Source organism: Thermobia domestica, chromosome 2 (genome assembly GCF_964235325.1).
Source record: "Thermobia domestica chromosome 2, izTheDome1.hap1.1, whole genome shotgun sequence".
NCBI classification, from domain to species: Eukaryota; Metazoa; Arthropoda; class Insecta; order Zygentoma; family Lepismatidae; genus Thermobia; species Thermobia domestica.
In genome coordinates this window covers 2,069,960-2,092,211 of record NC_137455.1, presented here as the reverse complement: position 1 = coordinate 2,092,211, position 22,252 = coordinate 2,069,960, and the positions used below count along the sequence as shown (strand labels likewise).

At 32.7% G+C, this 22,252-nt stretch overlaps 1 protein-coding gene across 1 annotated transcript in view; it reads right to left on the bottom strand.

The window, feature by feature from the left end:
* Positions 1–22,252, bottom strand: part of LOC145669808 (uncharacterized) — a 330,876-nt gene that overhangs the window by 20,257 nt on the left and 288,367 nt on the right. Inside the window, exons 34-37 of the mRNA XM_081738154.1 lie at positions 19,020–19,289; positions 14,688–14,836; positions 13,045–13,183; positions 5,035–5,147 (exon numbers count right to left, since the gene is read on the bottom strand). Of these exons, the coding sequence (XP_081594280.1) occupies positions 5,035–5,147; positions 13,045–13,183; positions 14,688–14,836; positions 19,020–19,289 (671 nt within the window). The remainder of the gene's footprint in view (positions 1–5,034; positions 5,148–13,044; positions 13,184–14,687; positions 14,837–19,019; positions 19,290–22,252) is intronic.

The following is a 22,252-nucleotide window of genomic DNA, read 5'->3' as shown; positions in this document are numbered from 1 at the left end:
ACAACCCTGACTTAATTCATTCAATTCAGACAGTTAATATTTTGTACTCAAGCCAGTCATGAATTGTTTACATAGAAGTTTACAAAAGTTTCAATATTAACAATAATTTCGGGGTTTTTAAAATTTGGAATATTTGGGGGGGTCATACAGACCTCACGAGAGGCATTTAGTGAAATGAGAAGTATCTTTGGTATCTATTTATGTATAAATGAGTCTGAGCCAAAGTGGACTCAAATAATTCGTATCTTTATTCACTTTTCTTATCGATATGCAAATTAAGTCGTTGTATTTCTTTAATTGGACCAATAAAAGTCGTTGTTAACTAACTTGAACTAAATTAGTTCTGTACTCTGTAGTACTTTGAAATTGTCCATATGTAATTCTGTATAATGGTTTCACTTGTGCAACTGATTATCTTTTTGTCCTTCTGAAATGACTTTTGACAGTTATATTAAGAAGCATGTAAAGATCAGTACAACGTATTTTTATCAGGATTCCTTCGTGAGTTAGTCAGCGGACGTATCGCATTTGTGGCCAATTAGTCCTGGTTCCGAGTTCAAATGGAGGAAAATTTCTCTCGGATGTAACTCGGGAAGCGGTTTTTATTCTGCTTTAAGCTTATGTGACCCCTTCTAGCATAACCCAGTTGTTTCATACTAACATCAAGGCGAAACAAACTTATTTTTGTCCATGTATGATGTGAATACATAGAGTAAATTATTTAAACCAAAAAAAAAAACCTTGTTTAAACCAAAAAAAAACTGGTTTAAACCAAAAAAACGTTTTTTTTTCAATAAAAACCATGGTTTTTGCCAACCCTGTTTGCATGTAATGTAGTTGGTCTAAGAGGTTTGACATTTATTTATTTACTATATTAATCATACACCCATTCAAACTGATTCAAGCATATAATTGCATATAATTATACGAGTACATTAGGTTGTAACATTTCTATTTAGTTAAGAAAACATATATATATATATATCATTATTACGAGGATGTGAGGTAAGTGAATACTCGAAAATAAAGAAAAAGAGATGTTGCGGCTATCAGAGATAAATAAATATAAAAAAAAATAAAAAAGAAGTAAGTTTCATTTTACAGTGTAAATCTACGGTAGACTTGCAACCTATGCGAAATAAATACCGAAACTTGAAATAGTATATCTATAACTTCTAGTTGTAATAGAGGAATAAGATCAAACGTGAAACTTGAACCAGGAATGTTGAAATTTTTTGAGTTTTACGTCCCACGTTTATGCTAAAGGAGACGGTGATGATGAGAGATGAATGAAATGGTGGAATGAAGAAAGTAGGAGGAAACGGGAGAACTCCGAGTAAACGCACGCACACAGTGTTTGTCCATCACAAAGTTCACTTGGCGGGAGCAGGGTTTGAACCCGGGACCCCAAACACCAGAGGTGAACGCTCTACCACTGAGCCACCGTGGCCCCTCCTCGGATGTTGAATCCATATGAAAAAGCATTACTCACCATCTTGTGTATTTTGTTCTATGTAGATTAATATTGAAGCAACAAGTACTAATTTATATCTATCACCTCCAGTTGCAATAGAGAACAAACTTAGAGATGAAAAACTGCTTATCACCATCTATTCCCGTTTTATCTATTATGTGATCAATATTGTAGCCGAAAAATCGTAATTTTCATCACTTCCGGTTTAAACAGGTAGATAAAAGTCGGAATGAAACTCATCCTTCAGACACTAAATCTGTGTCATAAAACCGCCTTTCGATTGGAAATAACTATTGAAACCGGAAGTACTAGTTAATGTCAAGCATTTCAGGTTTTCGTAGAGTGTTGTGGGTGGTGATCGCACGTTCCCTTGAAAAGCTGAATTGATTGCTAAAACTCGCCTGCCGGTATCTATTACCTTTTCTGTTCTATGTCGACCAACGCTGAAAAGGAAATGGATGATTTCTACCACTTCCGATTTGAATAGAAAGAAGACATTATATCGATTCTTCAGAAACTGAATCGATTGCAAAATAAATAAATAAATAAATAAATAAAACTAAAAGCTTCTCGATACATCTTACTTTTATGCCCTATGGAAATCAATATTGAAACCGAAAATACTAATAAATTTCAACCACTTCCGGTCTCTGTAGATTGTTGTGAGTGCTGATTGTATGTTCTCTTGTAAATCGCTTGTCGCTATCTATTACTGTTTCTGTTCTATGGGGATCAGTATTGAAACCAGAAGTACTAGTTAATTTTAACCACTTCAGATTTCGGAAGAGTGTTGCGAGTGGACATATGTTCTTGTGAGACTCTCAATCGATTAAAAACGCTTACTGTATCCATGTGTATTTTTATTTTATTTTTTTTAATTTTTTTTATTTATTGAAAAAATTCCCAGATACAGCATAACTTTGTCATTTTACACAGGGACATGCTAACGAAAGAAAGAAAAAAACAAGACAACAATAACAACAACAAAGAAAAAAGAGTGTAAAAGTAAAACTATTCCGTTAAAAACTCGTTTAATTGCTCTTTCAAACACTGGGTAGCTCGAAAAAATGTCCACATCAGTTGTTACTTGATTATAACTGTTTGGTATTCTATAAAAAAGAGACCTCTCTATAATAACCAACCTAGGACGGGCAAGATGGAATAGGTGGGTATTCCGGGTGATGCGGGAAGGGACACGTAAGGATAGTTCCTGAAGTAATATTTCCGATCTTAAGTTTCCATTAACTATTTTATGTAGATACTTCAGGTCAGAGATAATTCTGCGTACTTCAGAAGTCTGAATATTAAGATGTCGCAAGAGTTCCTTCTTAGATAATGATCGAAGTGCAGGAACACGAAAACGTTGTGATAAACGTTGAAACTAGAAATGGTTTAATTCTACCACTTCCGGTTTCAATAGGGAATTAACGTAGTAGATCAAGCTGTTCTTCATAAGCTGAATTGACTGCAAAAACAATTTCTCGACATCATTTGTCGTTTTTACTCTATGAGAATCTGTATTGAAACCCGAAATACTAGTAAATTTCAGCCAGTTCTATTTTCGGTACAGTGTTGTGAGTTGTAACGATATTTTCTCTTGAGACGATGAATCGATTACATAAAACCGCTTGCCACTTCTCTTACCGTTCTATGATGAGAAACGTTGCAACCGGAAATGGTTAATTTGAACTACTTCTGGTTTGAATAGAGGGTTAATTTGAGATAGAAACTATTCTTGGGGTGCTGAACCTATTACAAATAAAAACGTTTCTCGATATCTCTTGTTGTGTTTGCTTTGATACCTGTTGACAGACGGCCGAATGGACATAGTCATTCTATAAGACTTCCGGCTTTCATGAATAGCGTTGTTTGGAAGTCTAAAAGTGTAGCTAGAGACGTCGTTCAGTCCACACATAAGGACTTGTTAGTTCTGACGAATGAAGTTATTTTGTGCTTCTTGGGCGATTCCAGCATTGATGTAAATAGCCGAAGCTCATGTTACTTGGTAGCTACAGTTCATATGATAGATAGATGTAGCATCTATAGTTGCAAGGCCGATAAGTGACAAAGATTTAGTTGTCCAATTTGCCATTTATCGAAGTGTACATTAAGAGTTGAATGGGAGCGGGATGGTGTTGGCCAAAAAGTGTGAAAATAAAATACAAAGCTGTTTTAGGTGAATTAATAAAGGTAGAAAGTCACTACGGTCATAAAGTAGCCACATTGGATACAGTAAGTGGATGCGATATGCGAGACGTAAAGCATGAGGCTCGAAGATACGACCTTGGGTAGTATTCGTTTCTGATGAAAGATGCCTGATTAAGAATTAATATTTATTAAATGATTATGCAAGTTATTAATCACAGTTCTATTTAAATCATTTTCATTATGCTTCATTCATTAAGAAAAATAACTACAATGTGGTTGTATTACAAAATTTAGGTGGTAAGATAAGTTTAACAAAGAGTTCAAATTGATCCTTGCATTTAAGATTTATCTTATCTCAATAAAAATTACGTTATATAAATGCAGATAAAGTTCCTCATTCATTTTACCGAAGAAAACAACTTTCTCTAACGCAACGCAAAAAAAAAAAAAAAAAAAAAAAAAGGTATTTGTTAGTAAGACTATTCATGGCTTTGGATTGATTGTTTTAACAAAAGAGACACTGACCAAAGCTTAAAATCCACTTTATTTTAAATTATAATTTGTAACTGTTCCGGATATCTAGCATATCCTTCTTCAGACACTATCGAAATTAATGAAAATAAGGCCTCAGTAAATAAGGACCAAAAAAAAAAAAAAGAAAAGAAAAAAAAGAAAGAAAAAAAATAAGTAAAAATAAAAAAGTACAACAATGACTATATATATACTGTATATATGTCTGTTACAAGAATTTAAACTTTTTTATAACAATGACTATATATATGACTGTTAAAGAATTTAAACTTTGTTATAACAACATTTATATATATGTCTGTATTTTCATTAATTTCGATAGTGTCTGAAGAAGGATATGCTAGATATCCGAAACAGTTACAAATTATAATTTAAAATAAAGTAGGTTTTAAGCTTTGGTCAGTGCAGGGTGTCTACTAAAATTCCCAAATGAAATTTCGTGACCTTTTCTTCACCAAATCATAAAATTTCTTAACATTTTCAAGAGCAAATTTGGGTGCGAATTAGGCCGAATTTTCATCCATGCGATAGAAACGTACTTTGCTTGCGATTTGGTAGCGTCTAAAGCCGACCACTGACAATTTTGGTGATGAATTTTGACGTTTTATAGAATGAAATTTTCCAATCTGTTATTACATTTGTACAGTTTTAAAAAATCGTGACCCAAAAGCTAAATTTCGTGACTTTTTCGTGACTTTCATGACCGTTTTTTGATTTCGTGACTTTTTCGTGACATTCGTGACTTTCGTGACCGATAGACACCCTGTCAGTGTCTCTTTTGTTAAAAGGTATTTGTTACAAAGAATTATGTATTTTATCCGTATAAAAATCAACAGAAAGGTGCGAGTTTTCTGACAACAAAAACTTTTTTATTTACTTACCCGAAATATCCTAAATCAGAACAAGAGCATTCGAATAAGTTTGGATTTCCATCAACGAATTTCCCATTATCACATACATTGTCTCTCCAGCCTCTATTGAAGTACATATAACACTGAAATTATACGAAATTTATTTACATATATATACTGACAAAAAAAACCTTACATCAAATACTTATATTAAGAGTAATAGAATGGAAAAGAATGTTCAAGATTCCCAACAAACTGGAAATAAACTGCAAAGAGGAAAGAATATTATATAAAGTGAACTAAGAACAGAAGGCAACAATTGAAGTAAAAAGAGAAAGAAATAAAGGAACACTTCTAAAAGCAGTAAGGCAAATATATTCACAGTCAGAAATTTGTTTAATCTGTACATTGAAGCAGCAACAAAAAAATCATTGACCGAACTACAACTAAATTTCTTAAACTACATGTTTCATTATTATCGTTCATTTTTGGACTTTATTTCATTTTATTTCATTCTGTTTTGTCCTTATAATCATACATCTTGCACGAATTCGTGCGTATGAATAACACTCGTCAAGGTGTAAAGATACATAAACATACATAGTTGTGACATATATATATATATATACTGATAACATTAAAATACTAGGCTACATCTATGGTAAAAGAAAAAAAATAAACATCTTTAAATACTATCACTAATCAAACTCATTTACACATCTAGGTATTCATTTACGGAATATAAACAGTACTGTAATAGACATTTTCAGTAATCTCTTGAATTGTCCTTTTTGTTATGTCATTCGAATACACTGAGGAAGTTTATTATATAATATGGTACCCATAAATGTTGGATTCATTTCGTACAACTTTGTCCGATGCTGTTTGCTGGGGATTTTACCCTTACGCCTGGTGTCGTATTTATGTGTTGATGGTGTGTTGAGTAATTCAATGTTGATTTTAACGAAGAGCAACATGCGAAATATGTATAGTGACGGCAAAGGCAATATTTTAAGTTCTTTGAATATTGGCTTACACGAGTCGTTTATTTTGGCCCCTGTTATAGTTCTTAAAACTCTTTTTTGAATCACGAACAATATATTACTTTTTTAGGAACTTCCCCAGAAGATTATGTCATGTTATTAAAGACTGAAAGAGTGCGAAATATAAGTTACGAAGCGTGTCTAGATTTAAAACATGTTTTATAGATTTTATTGCATAGAGCATTTTTGGGCCAATAAAGATATGTGTGTTTCCCAAGAAAGGTTATGATTTAGCCAAAGTCCCAGAAATTTGGTTGAGCTTGAATACATTATTTTTTGATTATCTACCATTATATCAATATCAACGCAATGCTTATTTTGAATTTAATGGAAATTTAGGGCTCTGGATTTGTCTGTGTTTAATTTTAGCTTCTTTTTTGTGCAAACCAGTTTTCTAAACTACTGGTTGTTTCGTCAATTTTATCGAGGATAATATCATAACTTGTGTCTGTTATACTTGGACTTGTGTCATCGGCGTACATAGTTGCATTGTTAATGTTACGTCATTTGGCAAAGCATTTACATATAACAGAAATAATATGGGTCCTAATATTGACCCTTGAGGAACACCGGTAAAAATATTTTTAAATTTAGATGTATGAGTAGCTGAATCAGCTGAGTCTGCCACAAATGATATTTCAACAGCTTGGGCATGCTTTTGCAAATACGATTTAATCCATGAGTTAACAACTCCTCTTAAACCGTAACCGTTAAGTTTATGGATAAGAATGTCATGAAGTACAGAGTCGAAAGCTTTGGATAAATCCAAAAACATTCCCACGCATTTTTTTGCCTTTATCCAGGGCTTCCATGACCTCATTGATATAATTATATATAGCAATTTCAGTTCCTTTGTGTTTCTGAGAACCAAATTGTGTGGGAGAAATTACATCGTGTTTAGATAAAAATGGTATAATTTGTTGAGAATAGCTTTTTCAATGATTTTTGAAAAAGAAGGCAACAAGGAAATTGGTCTATAATTTTTTATTTTTGTTTTGGCCCCGTTCTTACATAACGGTTTAACCTTGGCGTATTTTAACTTCTCAGGAAATATGCCTGTCTGAAAGGAATATTAATGAGGTAGGACAACGGTTCCGAGATATGTGAGCTGCATTTTTTGATAATGGCCATTGGTATTTCATCCAGACCAGAAGACCATTTTGATTTCAATGTCATTATTATATTATGTACCTCTCTTGCTGAGGTGGGGCGTAAAAACATGGTACCGATAGTTGTATTTATCTTAGAAATGTTTGGGTGCGATTTATCATTAGGAATATGCTTGTAATGAATAACTGTGTAATAATCATTAAAGGCGTTTACAATATGGGTTGGATTTGTAACTTTGTTCCCATTAACCTCTAATTCAGTAATTTCATTTTTCGTTTTGGTGCTATGTTTTAACTCTGTGTTTACTACCTTCCACATAGCTGCGGGTTTGTTTCACTATTGTCTACATAATTTGAATAATTGGATTTCTTGGCAAACTTCCAAGCTTTGCAAAAGTTTTCTATTAATCCTTTTGTAGCGTTGATAATATTCTTGCATTTCTCGAGATAAATTCCCTTTTTTACACCACATTTAGAGAACTTAATGTCTTATTTGGTGTTTTAATACTGATTACCGGTTGTTACCCCTGTTTTTTTATTATTATATGTAGAAGTAGTAACGGTATACTTTTTTTTTTTTTTAAACGCTTCATTGAAATAATTTATGAAGATATTGTGAAAGCTATCCCATGCATTATTCATGTTATTGGTCGTGTATACCAGCTCCCAAGTTTCGTTAAGTAAACGAGAATTTTGATATTGTATGCTAAAGTCATTAAAATACCTTTTCGCCACTAACCTAGTACCGGAATTATGTATCAAAATCTTCTTCTCAGACATAATCTCCGGCAGAAACTCTCCTCCATAGCTAAATGATTTATAACTAGCTAAAAACTGGCTAAATGATTAATAACTCTCCTTTCTGACAGCATCACAAGTTTCAATTCCTCCATTAAAAAGAGTGTGGAAATAATTCTTGACATCAGATCACTAGTTAAGCAAATGATTTACACCTATCTTCGTTGGACGTCATAATATGTTCTCAATTCTATACTGATCAACAAGCCATAACCTACACACAGAGAATACTGAGATAAAACAAGGCATCGATTTCGCTATCTACGGAGTCACTAAACTTCTCGAATGCTGTCTCCAAAATAGTTACCGTTTTTTCAAATTTGAAGAACATATTTACCAGGAAAAACAAGGTCTTGGAATGGAAAGCCCATTATCTCCTCTCCTTGCCAATAAAGTAATGAACCAACTCGAAACAAAAAATTTAGCAAAATGAAATATAAATTTGTTAGATTCCTTTTGTATTTGGACGATTGTTTGATCATCTACAAAGACAAGAACACTTTCTTTGATCTCGTCAAAGAATTTAATAGCATTCACAATAGCATGAAATTCACTACAGAACAAGAGTCAGAAAACAGCTTCAATTTTTTGAACATTTACAGGAGGGACAACAAATTCTGCTCTTCGGTCTAATAAGGAATCGACCTATTCCCACCTCCTTTTTAAGATATTCCACAGAAGAAAGAGAACTTAATAAACATAAGGAAAATTACTTTGACACATGCATGCTACAAAAATGGAAAAGATCTGCATGGCAGTATTACAACTGTTATATGATTCCTGAAAAAAAAAATCTCATCTGGGCAGATGTTTCTGAAACGCTAAAGAAAATGGGTAACAAATTTAGAACTGATTGCTCGCTAAAATCTGGTACCAGTTTGGCAAGGTTCTGAACATACAAAAATTTTCCTCAGGGGTCCACAGTATTTCATGTGAATGTATCGAATCTTAAATTGATATGACAAACAGAAACATTTCAACCAGGATCAAAGAACATATCAAGAAGACTAGAAGAAAATTTCCTACTTTCGCCTTATGGAAACATCTGCTGGATACAGGACATAACATAAAACGCACCACGGTTTTATATTCATGTGCCATTGATGCAGGAAGAAATGTTTTTGATTCCTTTTTTATCAGAACCAAAGAATCTAAACTCAATTTAGATAAAGGAAATATAGATCATAGATGGAACAATATAATCAAGATCGCAAAGTATAACACATAATTAATGTACAATATTTATTTATATTTGTTACACATCGTTCCTAGATTATACAACCTCAACGTTAAGAACGTTCTTATTCACGGAACCTAAATAGGATCTCAACAAGTGTTTTCAGAGGATAATTACACACTTAAAAATTTGGATCTGGCCGCATTTCTTCCACTCGGAACTGAATTGTCTGTTTAAAATTATCTCGCATCTTAAAGACATATCGCACATACTGTTTAACCATATAAGACCAAATATTCACAATAGTGTTTGCGGTATATTTTAAATCTGCCAGTGAAAGTGATGTTCACAATAGCCTAAAAAAGTGAATTTAGAGGCAACCTCATTAGAATAATAAATTAAAATATTGTGGAATTTCATATAAGATATTAATTAGAATAATAGTTTGTTCATAAAAGCAGCGAGTGGACTGTTAAATAAAGGGACATTAACCAGAAGTAAACAAAAATCGAAATGATGTCCATGAAATACTCGATACAAATTGTTCTTTATAAGAAAATGAAAATGAAATGAAATCTTTCAGTTTAACATCCCAAGATTATGCCCGTTAGGCCAAGAAAGATGGACAATTAAGATAACTGAATGATAATGGAAGAAATAGTGAAATGAGAATGGGGGAGGAAACGTTGTGGCGTTTATTTTTATAGGATGGTAATTTAAGTAGAGCAAATATTATATTAAATAGTCATTAATTGAATTTTTTGAGCGTTAATGAAGAAATAAGTTATTATAAATGATAGTTTTTTATTGTTAATTATATATAGGTGAAAATTTAAGTAATAACTATTTAATATAATATTTGCTCTACTTAAATTACCATCCTATAAAATAAACGTCACAAAATGGTGTTGAAATTTTTAATATGTGTATTTGGTGTAGTGTAATGTGTGTATATGTATTTTTTTTACCTCAAATTTAATTAATATTTAAATGTTTTTATATAAAATATTTTACAATATTTGACTATTAAATGTAAACACATAATATGGTATTAAAGAAAATGATTATATTTAATAATATTTATATTTATTTACACAAAAACATTAGTAAAACGAAATAATTTTTAAAACAAGCATTTTGTAAAATAATTATAGCTTTAATTACACATTAATTATTTAAAATATTATATTTTTAACTTACTAAATATCAAAAATATTAAAAGAATACAAAATTATTTAAAATTTTAAGTTTTAACAATTATATTGCTCAAACAACAAAACAAAAGATTTATTGAAATGTTTTACATAAATTTAGAATTACATGTTAACTTACAAAATATTTTGACATGTTAATTTTGCAATTTAAAGTTATTACTTGAATTTTCACCTATATATAATTAACAATAAAAAAAAAACTATCATTTTATAATAACTTATTTCTTCATTAACACTCAAAAAAATTCAACTAATAACTATCTAATATAATGTTTGCTCTACTTAAATTACCATCCTATAAAATAAACATCACAACGGGAGTACCCCGAGAAAACCCACGGACACGATGTTGTCCACCACAAACTTACTTAGCCAGGGATTGAACCAGGGACCTCACGCACCAGAGGTAAGTGCTCTACCACTGAGGCACTATGTACCCCGTTCTTTATAATAATAATAAAAAAACTACAATAGAAGATGTAAAGTAAGGATTCGATGACGCAGTAATAAAACTGGTGCTGATGTCGTTCGTAGCGAAGAAATAAATATTCAATTAAAGCAACAAACAAACTCAGGCTCAGGTAGTCACTTTTCATATGCGAAAGTACATTAGGGTGACCAGATTCTGACAAGCGGAAAGTAGGACACAAATATAATAGTACATGATAGTTTACTGCGTCGCAATACGCATGTCCTTATTTCATTTAATGTTAACCTTAACTTAATCATTCCTTTTCGTTAAAAAGAAAAGTACTGAAAAAAAGTATTGAAGGAATTCAGCACAGCTCCAAATGCTTTGATAAATGACAAAATAGTTTATTTTTATGAACGTACAGTGAAACTTTGTGCTGGGCTAAGATTTTTTTTAAATCCATTTTCGGAACGTGATATTATTTTAAGGAATGAGAGAAAATTTTGACCGGTACAAGGGAACTTCTACTTGGTTAGCATCACTGTCATAAGTTGGAAAAGGAACTTTTCTTACCTTACCAAGCCCTAACCTTTCTACCCTAACAACCCTTTCTCAGTAAAAACAATGTATTGTAAAACAATGTTTATTGGTTATTCTCCATTCCTCATCTTTTCGAGAAGTGTTAACAACACAGCGGCTCACCATTCAGGAAAAGAGTGGCTGTGATTCAAAGTGTTATGAATAAAGAATGGAACATTAAGATATTGCAAAAAAATAAATTAAGTCAGGACATTTCACAGGACATTTTAAAAAAGAACATTTCTCGATTTTCCAGGCGTCTTCGCAACACTCAGGACAGCTCTTTGAAAAACAGTACTGTACTGCAAAAATCAGTACGTCTGGTCATCCTAAACTACATCCAGATCTTTAAATTACTTCCATAAGATATACATATATAGCATCCGATTTAGTTATACAATCTTATTTTCAAGATATATTTCCAATTCGTCTCTTTTATTTTGAAGTGATTGAATATTCATGTTAACTCTTATAGGATCTTCACTTTTTGAGGTAAATTTTAAACTTTTAGTCAAGCAGGTATAGCTTCATTGCTATTTACTGTAGGATCATGGTTCATATCTCGTTTTTTTCCACAATAGAACAACCTTTCCAACAGTGCCACTCACTTGTCCGTATCATACACCTGAAACGGGAAAATCTGGGAAAACAGAGAGTTTTTTCGGAAATAACTTTTTAAAAAAATTTGCGCCCCTCTGGCCCTGGCCTGGGTTGACGTAAGGATCTCAAAATCATTGAAAAACTATGTAGTTATGTACACAATACGTGTGCTAAATTTCAATGTGATATCTTGAAAAGTAAGAGCGACAAAATTTTCTAAAAATCTCAAGGTAACTAACCCTACCTTTTATATGTACAGTATATATATATAAAAATACACAATATATATGCAGTATACGTATATATATAGAAATTAGGGAAAATGCGGGAAATTTTCCGATAAAATCCTTTTTTCGAAAACTTTGAGCCAGCGGGCCCAGGCTCAAGTTTATATAGAGATCTCAAAAATTTTTATAAATAGTTAGAGTTGTACTTAATACGTATGCAAAAATTTCAATATGATATCTTGAAAGCTAAGGGTGAGAAAAATTTTTGAAAATTACCTCAAGAAAAAATATGTGGTCACGCCCCCTCCCCCCTCCCATTTGGCGCCAATAACTTGACCTTCTGGTTCCAAAACGCATTTGGGGTATTTTTTGGTCAATATCTGATCTGACCAATAAAAAAAATCGGCTTATATCCCTGTTATAGGATCTAAATAAGCGGTTAAAGACAACACTGCATTTTGGTACGAAAACGAAAACGTACTATGGATCCTAAAAAGGAAGCACTAGAACTTGGTACTTACCATTCACTATTTCAAAATTCGATGTACTATGTTTCAGGTCTATACGGAACCTATCACTTGGTAATAGTAGGTAAATAAAATTATGAGTTAAAATATTTGTCTAGAATGTATTATTGTTTCTTGAAGTAACAGATGATGGATTCCATGTAGACCTAAAATATAGTACACCGAATACTAAAATGGGAAATAGTAAACGCTAACTTCTTTTGTCAAAAGAGCTAAACCAATTATTTTTACGTAAGAATCTAAGCAGCAGTCTTAAGATTGTTTTACTGTTACTACAAAGATTATTTGTAGAAGTTTACATATAAGTTCTTGTTTCTTATAAATAAAAAAAAATAATCTTCAATACGACCATACCTTCCATACTTGTCCCTTTTTAATTTGTGTATTCCAAACTGGAATGCGTATTTTGATTTGATTGCCTGATATATGCGAGGAGCTCACTAGCCCACCGGAAAATGGATTCATTAGCTGTACTTCCAGGATATTGCTTCGTCTTTAATAAAACAAAACAACGGATAATTAGACAAAATAAAGGATCAATAATTGTGACAATAATATTTCACAAGAATTTCAGATTGAGATTTCACATGAAAACGTTAGGGAAAACAAACTGTTCGTATTACATTGAAATTTCAATTTGAAAATTATTCACTTTTATGCTGTAGATACTAAGACAAGAAAGTTACATTTGAAATATGAAAAATAAATATACACAAACTAATGTTTTAAGCTACGACAATTATTTAAAAAAATTAAAATGGCAGAGAAAGTTCCAATCTAAATAAAAAAAATATTTTAAGCCTTTTATCATTCGAACGACTTTAAAACATAACACAGGTATAGAGGTTAAAATAAGCAAGAGAAAAACTAAACATTGCATATATAATGAAGATAACAGTGTTAAAACATATTAAATATTAGAACTTTGCCTGTTTCAAATTAAGTCTTTCTGGATATTTAACAGTTCTTGGTCAATGAGATATTACAGAAGTCATTAGATCTTGATTTATATTTATTGTAAAACAAATCTATTCTTAAAAACAGATTTATTACCTATCATAAAATAATACAGAACAGCATGGTCTGTATTATTGATTGTTTTAACTTTAACACCATTTATAAGCTATGAAGTTATGTAAGTTGTAGCTTAACATGAGATACGAACTACAGGTGCTTGCATGGCAAAAGCAATTGTTGGTACCGTTCATTAAGTCTGATAAAGGTAATACGTTCGCAATGTACAGAGTAAAAACTCTGCTCAACGGAATCATTAGGAAAGTAAACACCACTGTTGAAGATCTTGAATCATTGATCAAAGTATGCTAAATTTCTCAAAGTAGACGTTTCATTATTACCGTTCATTTTTGGACTTACAAAATTTCACAAAGAAAACATTCCTTTAAGACTTATCTCCGGCAGAAACTCTTCTGCTTACAAAGCTAAGTGGTTAACATTTTTCATTTCTGACATCACAAGTTTGAAACACTACTCCATCAAAAAGAGTATGGAAGTAATTCTTGACATCAGGTCATTGAATGAGCTAGTGATTTACACCTATCTTCATTGGATGTCACAAATATGTTTAATTCCATACTGATCAATTCAGCATTGCTTTCATGTTACCACTTCCTTTAACAGCTATCCATTGGTCAAGCCTAGCGTAACACTAACACAAGCGAGAGCCCAACACTAGTACAGAAGAGGGCGCTGCTTTATTGCTGGTACACAGTTCTACTAATGCTACGAGTTTGCTGTCATTGAACCACAATAAAGCTCAACAATAGAATAACGTTTTATGTATAACAAAACTTCTTGTTTTGCCACGTGTTTAATTTGACAAAGACAGAACCTCCCTTTGTTATTAATGTGTACGTTGGTTAATTTACACTGTAATTTAAGTTTTGCTGGATTCGTTGCATTTAAGTTTTATTTCTTATGCATTGCGACAGTGTTAAATAATTGATTCTATTCACAGCAAGTAATTATTACAGGGTTACCTTTCTTTGGAGGTTTCCGATCGAGGATCATCGGATAGGTAATCTTCAGGATACATCCCACTTGCTAAGCACACAGAATCACATTGACCACCTTCATTTTTACAGCTCCAGCTGCTGTACTTTCGGGATAGCTGACTTCCTAAACTCACCTGCAATCGAAATACCAAAATCATCCAGATTATCGATTGAGATTTTCTTCTGCTATTTGTAATAACAAAATATAACTAAAATTTTAAATTAATTACATTAACTTTATGAACAACGCAAGACTATTGGAATAGATTACACATCGTCCCTGGAATATACGTTTTTATTATAAGCAATAAGTACTATTATAAAATTGTTTTCTCTTTTTCTGAATTTCATTCTTCTCCTAATTCTTACCTAAAATTTTTTCCCCTCAGCTTTGAAAACCTTGAAGATACTTTGAAAATATTTCCTGATCAATGAATTATTCTTAACTAAAACTAACTAACTCTATGGCCTATGGAACCCGGAGGTTCAATGCCGCGTTCACAAAAGCTCTCCACTGACTTCTATCCTTAGCTAACTGCATCCAGCTTCTATTTTGTATTCCAATCTCTGCGAGATCCATCTTAATATTGTCCTCCCATCTGCGCCTAGGTCTTCCTAATGGTCGTTTTCCGATTGGTCTTCCAGTCAAGACTTTGAAAGCGTTTCTACTTTCTTCCATTCTAGCTACATGACCCGCCCATCTAAGCCTCCTAGACTTCACGACCCTAACAATGTTGGGTAAACCATATAAATTATGTAGTTCCTCGTTATGAAGTTTCCGCCATTCCCCATTCCCGTTCCTCTTGGTTTCGAATATTCGTCTCAGGATCTTGTTCTCAAATACTTTCAGTCTATGTTCTTCCCTCAGAGTAAGTGACCATGTTTCGCAGCCATACAAAACAACAGGCATGATTACCGTTTTATATATTTTAAGCTTCAAATTTCTCGACAGAATTCGCGACGACAAGAGATTTTGAACCGAATAGTAACACGAATTCCCTGCTTTTAGTCGACATTTAATTTCTCCGTGAATATGATTTTCCTCTGGTAATATTGATCCTAGGTATTTGAAACTATCCACTTTATCAAAAGTATTATTTAATATTTTAACGCATCCATAATTTGCTGTATTCCGGTCCCAACGCACTTCCATGTATTTAGTTTTATCTGCATTTACTTCTAAACCCATGTCCCTGCAAGCGTTTAATAAGACCTCTGCATTTCTTTCTATTGTTCTCCTATCATCACCTATTAAATTTACATCAGCATATGCCATAACCTGGTGAATACCGTTCAACTCTAGGCCCTGGTTGCTATCTTTGATTTTCCTTATAGCATATTCCAGCACAAAGTTAAATAATAATGGCAACAACGCATCTCCTTGTTTCAGGCCATTTTCGACGTGAAAGCTCATGGACAAAAATTTTCCTACTCGGACTTCACTTTGGGATTCATTTAAACATATCTTGATTAATCTAATTAGCTTTCTCGGTATTCCAAGTTCTGTAAGAACGTTGTATAATGTTTCTCTCCTAACCGAGTCGTACGCCTTTCTAAAATCAATAAATAGTTGATGTACCGGGGTATTGTATTCCCACTTTTTTTCGAGTATTTGGCGAATGGTAAATATTTGGTCGATAGTTGATCGATTCCGTCTAAATCCGCATTGATAATCTCCAACAATTTCATCTGCGTATGGGGTCAATCTTGCTAATAGAATATTTGAAAAAAAATTTATAGAATGTTGACAGAAGAGAAATGCCTCGATAATTATTACAGTCAGTTTTGTTGCCTTTCTTGTGAATTGGAACAATGATTGATTCTTTCCACTCTTGAGGCAATTCTTCCTTGTTCCAGATAAGGAGAATGAGTTTGTGTATCTTGTTCCACAATTTTTCGCCTCTAGGGCGGAGCTAGGGCAGAGAAACAAATGCAGCGAGTATCATGTCCTACTATGTTGTAAGTTAAATGCTGTTTATATTTTATAGCTTATATATATTATATTACAATATAAATGTATTAGGTATTGCTAAGGTAAACAGAACTAATTTACGCACTGACCTGTTTCTTATTGCTCATGATTTTTATAAAGCTGGAACCTGTCCCGTTTTCAGCTAAAAGTTTCATGGTCACCATACGCATACTATATCTACTAGTAGTAGGTATTCAAAATAATTATGATGTCATAATTTTAGATTCCCAACTGCCAATAACAAGTAACACTTACTACTTTATTAATAGTAATTTGTACTGTAAGTACTTAAAAGTTACGGAGAGAAATTATAAGATTATTTATTTATTTATTTTTCCAAAATTATGAAAAACGTGAAGAGTTGGAGTGAAACCATAGAAGACCTTTAATCTTCTGGATTTGTGATTTTGTGAAATGATGCACTCTGAAAAAAGAATTACAACTTTTCGAATTTCTGTTATGTTTTATATGGCAATAAATATTATTATTTAAAAATAAATTTTAAATAACAAATAAGTGTCATCGATTTATTTAGAAAAGGAAGCACAACTCCTCCGTGTCGCACTAATCATTGTTCTCTTTAATATAACATTGTAATGTAAAGATCATAGTCACATATCTTATAATGATAATGATTGAATCAGTAGTTTTGAAAAGGTCATCAGTCAGAAAATAGCAATTTTGCACTGAGAACACTTTTTGTTTCTGTAAAGGTAGATGCACCATCTAGGTAGGAAATGGCAAGCGTACCTTGTTGACAATAGAAGATGTAGGTATTGGCAGATCTGCGTTTGCTGTGAAAAAGGCATAAGTCAGTGACTGATGCTCTTTTCAAAGTAACAGCCTGTGTTGGCAGTTGTCAAAATGGCGTCGTTAGGTGAAGATGATATTGCTTTGTCTCCCACAAAACGTAAAAAGGGTGTAAGGAATAGCAAACCATGCGAGCAAGTTCAGATAAAAACTGCTAAAATTAAAGACACGAACATTTCAATATCGCTGGCAAAACGGTCCCTGTACTTTCCAATGCGAAGACACTCATTTCTCCCTTCCGACAGGGACTTTGGTACTATCAAAAAGAAAACGAACAAAGCAGATCATGTCTACACCCTTAATGAGTATAGAAAAATGATTGCCCAAGCACCAGTTGCAGCTGGAAGGTTTGTTGTCACAGTGGTGGGAAAAATTTTGCACTAGAATTCAAGAAATGGTGACCAAAATATTACAAGATAGCAACACTGTGAATCGTTTCATTGGGAAAAGTAGTTCCTAGAAATCAAAGGGTTGACTTTTGTGTGTCTCAGTTTTTCTACTTTGAATATTGTTAGTAATCAGAAAATAGCGATTCTGGAGTTGTGAAAGCAAAAGAGTTAATCGATGGGTTTACAGAACATTTATTTCGACTGATCACCGATTTGTGAAACTCATATCATCGTTACAAACAGAGAAAACTTACTCTACAGACTGTCCAATCAACACCAACATGATAACAGATATCAAGAAACTTCTAAAGTACATTCTTAATGATGAGGAAATGATTAAGTTCTACCAAGAAATCATCAACTGAGCTACAACGGAATAAGTTGAAGAAGGAAGATATTATGAATAATACTTATGTAGTTCGTCATTCGAACATGCATTTTATTGGATTTATTCTATCCATAAATCTCTAGTAAATGCTGTGTGAACAAAAATATATCTCAAATGTTCACTTATTTCACATATCTTTAGAAAAGAGCTTTAGTCCAACTTTTTATTTATTTGTTTTGGAAGACCAATAGCTCTAGACAAGTTGTTCATTTCGTACAATGCCAAGAAAACTTTACTTTTTCAGAGATCGACTATTTCATGTCTATCAGGATTTTCAAAAGTTAAAGGTTTTTTTTTTTTTTTTTTTTTTAATTTTCTCATAATTTTACTTTTCTGATTCATGATCTTTTCAAAAGTACTGATTCAATTATGTTTCAATATACAGTCCTAAAACACCAATGAATATATTTTAATCTTGTTTATTAAGAAAATATTTAAAGTCCAATCTAAAACAATATCTGCCCGACTAAAACTTAAAAAATAGTTACAGCCCTGAATGGAAATGTGACATGCATCAAAAATTAAATTCAGAACTACGCCACGAAAGTACAAACTCAGGCACACAGTAGTCCTAAAATAGAAAAGCGAAAACAAAAATGTTACTTGTTTGTCTTCAGAATATTTTTCTTTCTAAGCGCACAATGCTGTAGTTTCTTGCAGCGTGTCCTAGCATAATTACAAATTTAGCAACCCCAAAATGCTGGACATGTTAATCAAAATAATAGAAGACGACCTTACAAATCATAAACATTACTCACAGATCCAGTATCATTTATGTATTTTTTCCTGCGAGGTACTCCATCAGGTACATCAAAAAATGCCTTGGATTTTCCTCTTACAGACGTCCTCCGTACACTCAGACTCACAATGGACGTCTCCACAAAAGTGGCAGGACTATTTGGAACAGCGTTGAGACATAAACCTCCCATGTAAATGTGAACATCTGTCAGCAACTTCTTCCTCTCCTGTTGCGCCGTCGCATTCTTCGAACCAATCACCAATTCAGATGCCATTAGCAGGGTTTTTACCTGAGGGAAAAAAAAGATAACAGATAAATAAAAAAAAAAACTAAAAAAAAATATTACTACCAATGACAAGAGATAAAAACGACAGAAAATTAAAGAGAAGACTAGTGTTGTCAGATCACCAGCGAAAGCAGGATGAGCAGACCACGGATCAAATGTTACGTGAGTGAAAATACTGTAAAATTCTCCCTGCGAAGGGGGACGTAGAGCTTGTAGAGTAAAATATATGTCTGGAATTGTTTCAACTACCGGTTTATTATAAAAATCCGCTATAAACAGTATTTTACAAGAATAGTACAATAATGTAATTTCTTTAATATGAGATAAAATAGGTATAAACAAGAATATAATACAAGAATATAATACTTGTAAAGTTTTTCCCTTTGTGAGGGTAGTTAAAGTTATGTAGAGTTAATTAGAGTCCGGAATCGACTCTCACTACCGGTTTTTATTATAAAAAATCTTCTAATAAAATACAATAGTATTTACAGAAATACTATAATATAATTTTCTCTAATGTAAGATAGGGGAACGGTGGCCCAAGACCGTACAGACTTAGGGCAGGATCTCTACAGAGCTCCGAGCAAGCTAAGCAGTAGGAAGTAGGGGCGTTAAGAGTTACAGAACCCTGAAGCAGGCTAAGCAACTGAGGTTGGGATAACGATAGAGCTTCGTGCAAGCTAAGAGGGAAGGAAGGGACGCCTAGAGTTCCGCAGCAAACTAGAGGCTTTTAGGTTGGTTTTCTTCTAGAGCCCCAGGCAAGCTAGAGGAGTGGTGACCAATCGCAGATTGGTGACTGTCCGTTGAATCTTCTTCGTCATATAGGCGCTCCGGGTGGCGGTGGTGCTGCTGCTCCCTTGTCATGTGACTTGTTGGTGATATTGGTGGTTCATCGTCTGCTTCTTGTAGTAATCCAACATAAGACTTAGTACTCCATCGTAAATACATGTGGTTGATGTTTACAAACAGGAACATGTGTAATGTTTATAAACACAAGCACGTGGTACATTACAATATATTGTTTATAAAGAAGAATACGTGTAAACTGTTTGTACACACAAGCACATATTAAGTGTTTGTATACATTAGAATACTTAAGAGGGAGAAGAATGATTTGCAACGGAACAAGAGGAAAGAAGATAAAATAATCGCCAAGTCATGGAAGTACATATCTATGGATATAGAAATCAAAACAAAAATATAAAGTAAGTTAACTGATTGAAAAATGTAACTACGAGTGAACTGAAATAATAATATTAATATTACTAATAAAATTTGCTAGCACCAAATATATAGTTACATCCAGCCATTTTTCAGGAAAACGACTCGTAAAGAAGGAAGCATAATTTAGATATACTGTATATTTTATTCATTTACGAGAAACAGCTGTTTCTTAGTGAAAAGACAAGAACATAAGTGGAATTATAAGAATAATTAATGGTAAGCCTAAAGTGTAGGAGTCTGTTCGAATGGGGAAGTCCAAGAAAAAATTCAGCCGACTCTTATAAATTGACTACAAAAGCTAAATTCTCTAGAAAGGAGGACTTCAATCCTTTTATTTGCTATTGAACTATGTTCTTAACCATGTTTATAATTTCTTTTCTTCTAAAAAAAAAAAAAAACTGAATAATGTTGGTCAAAGGCAATTTCCCTTCTACAGTAATATACGTCTACTCTGATTCTTATACTTCGATCCTTATTAGTTTCTCTTAGTTACCCATTTAATCAGAGTTAATGTGTAAATTAAGTCACTATCGAAATAAATAACTGATGAGAAACTAATCTACTGATGAAAAAATAACATATTATTACTCATAGTCAATGGCGGATCCAGGGGGGGGGGCGATCGGGGCGAAGAAGAAACTTTCTTATTTTATATATATAAAGAAAACCCATCCAAAGTTTGGAGCTCTTAAAAGTAGCTCTAAGTAGCAGTATTACAACCCACCGCCCCCCAGAAGTCCGTCCTGGATCCGCCCCTGCTCATAGTTTACAACAGTCAAAAATTTCAAGATACAAAAAGCCTCCAGTGAAGCAAATGCAAGAGACATGTTGGGATTCAGAAGAAGTTTTGGTGATAGGTCGTGTCCAGAAAGCAAACATTGAACAGAAATGGCTTCTGTGGCTTTAAGTTCAAACTCAAACACGCGATATAATCCATCCTTTCAGTCCGTTCTCACCTTCTGTAGAACTACTATCAACATTTCTTACTTCATTTGGTCAAAAGCTTCTTCTAATTTAATAAATGCTACCTATATACTTCCTTTCCTTCGCCTATAAACTTTTTACTGATTACCGTAAGTAAACCAATATGTCTCTTATACTCTTTCTCTTCTTAAAACCAAAATGCTTTTTTTTTCTGTTGTTATTTGTTCAAAAAAATAACAAAAACATGCCGTATCTGTTACAAACTGGAAAATACAAAAATAACAATAGTGAAAAAAAGCATAATTAACATGCATATAAAAAAAGGTATACCATATAGGATTAGTTTACAAAGTAAAATTCAAAAATAGATTATTATTAACCATGTAGTTGTAACAGTTTACAAAATATTAAAAGAGAAAAAAATCAAAAATAAACTATGTAGCTGTTAATACAACATGAAAATAAATATTTCTAAGTTAAACACTTCGGTACAATACACAGATGCATAAGGCTATTAATATTGACGAAAAAAATAAGCATGAGGGAAAAAAATCATGACACAAATGAAAAAATTCGTACCAATTTTTTTTTAAAAAAAAGCAAAAATGCAGTTAACGTAGTAAAGAAGGAATTAGGCATAGAAGAAAAGAAAAGATGATAAAATGAAGACGAGAGAACAGTATAAAACCTAACAAAACATAAAAGAATCTATCAAATGGCACCTTACAAACTTTACCAAATGACATCCAGAAATATAATAAAAATAAGAAACAAACATGTGTATCTGTTCATAATTAAAAATTCTTATAATTTGATTT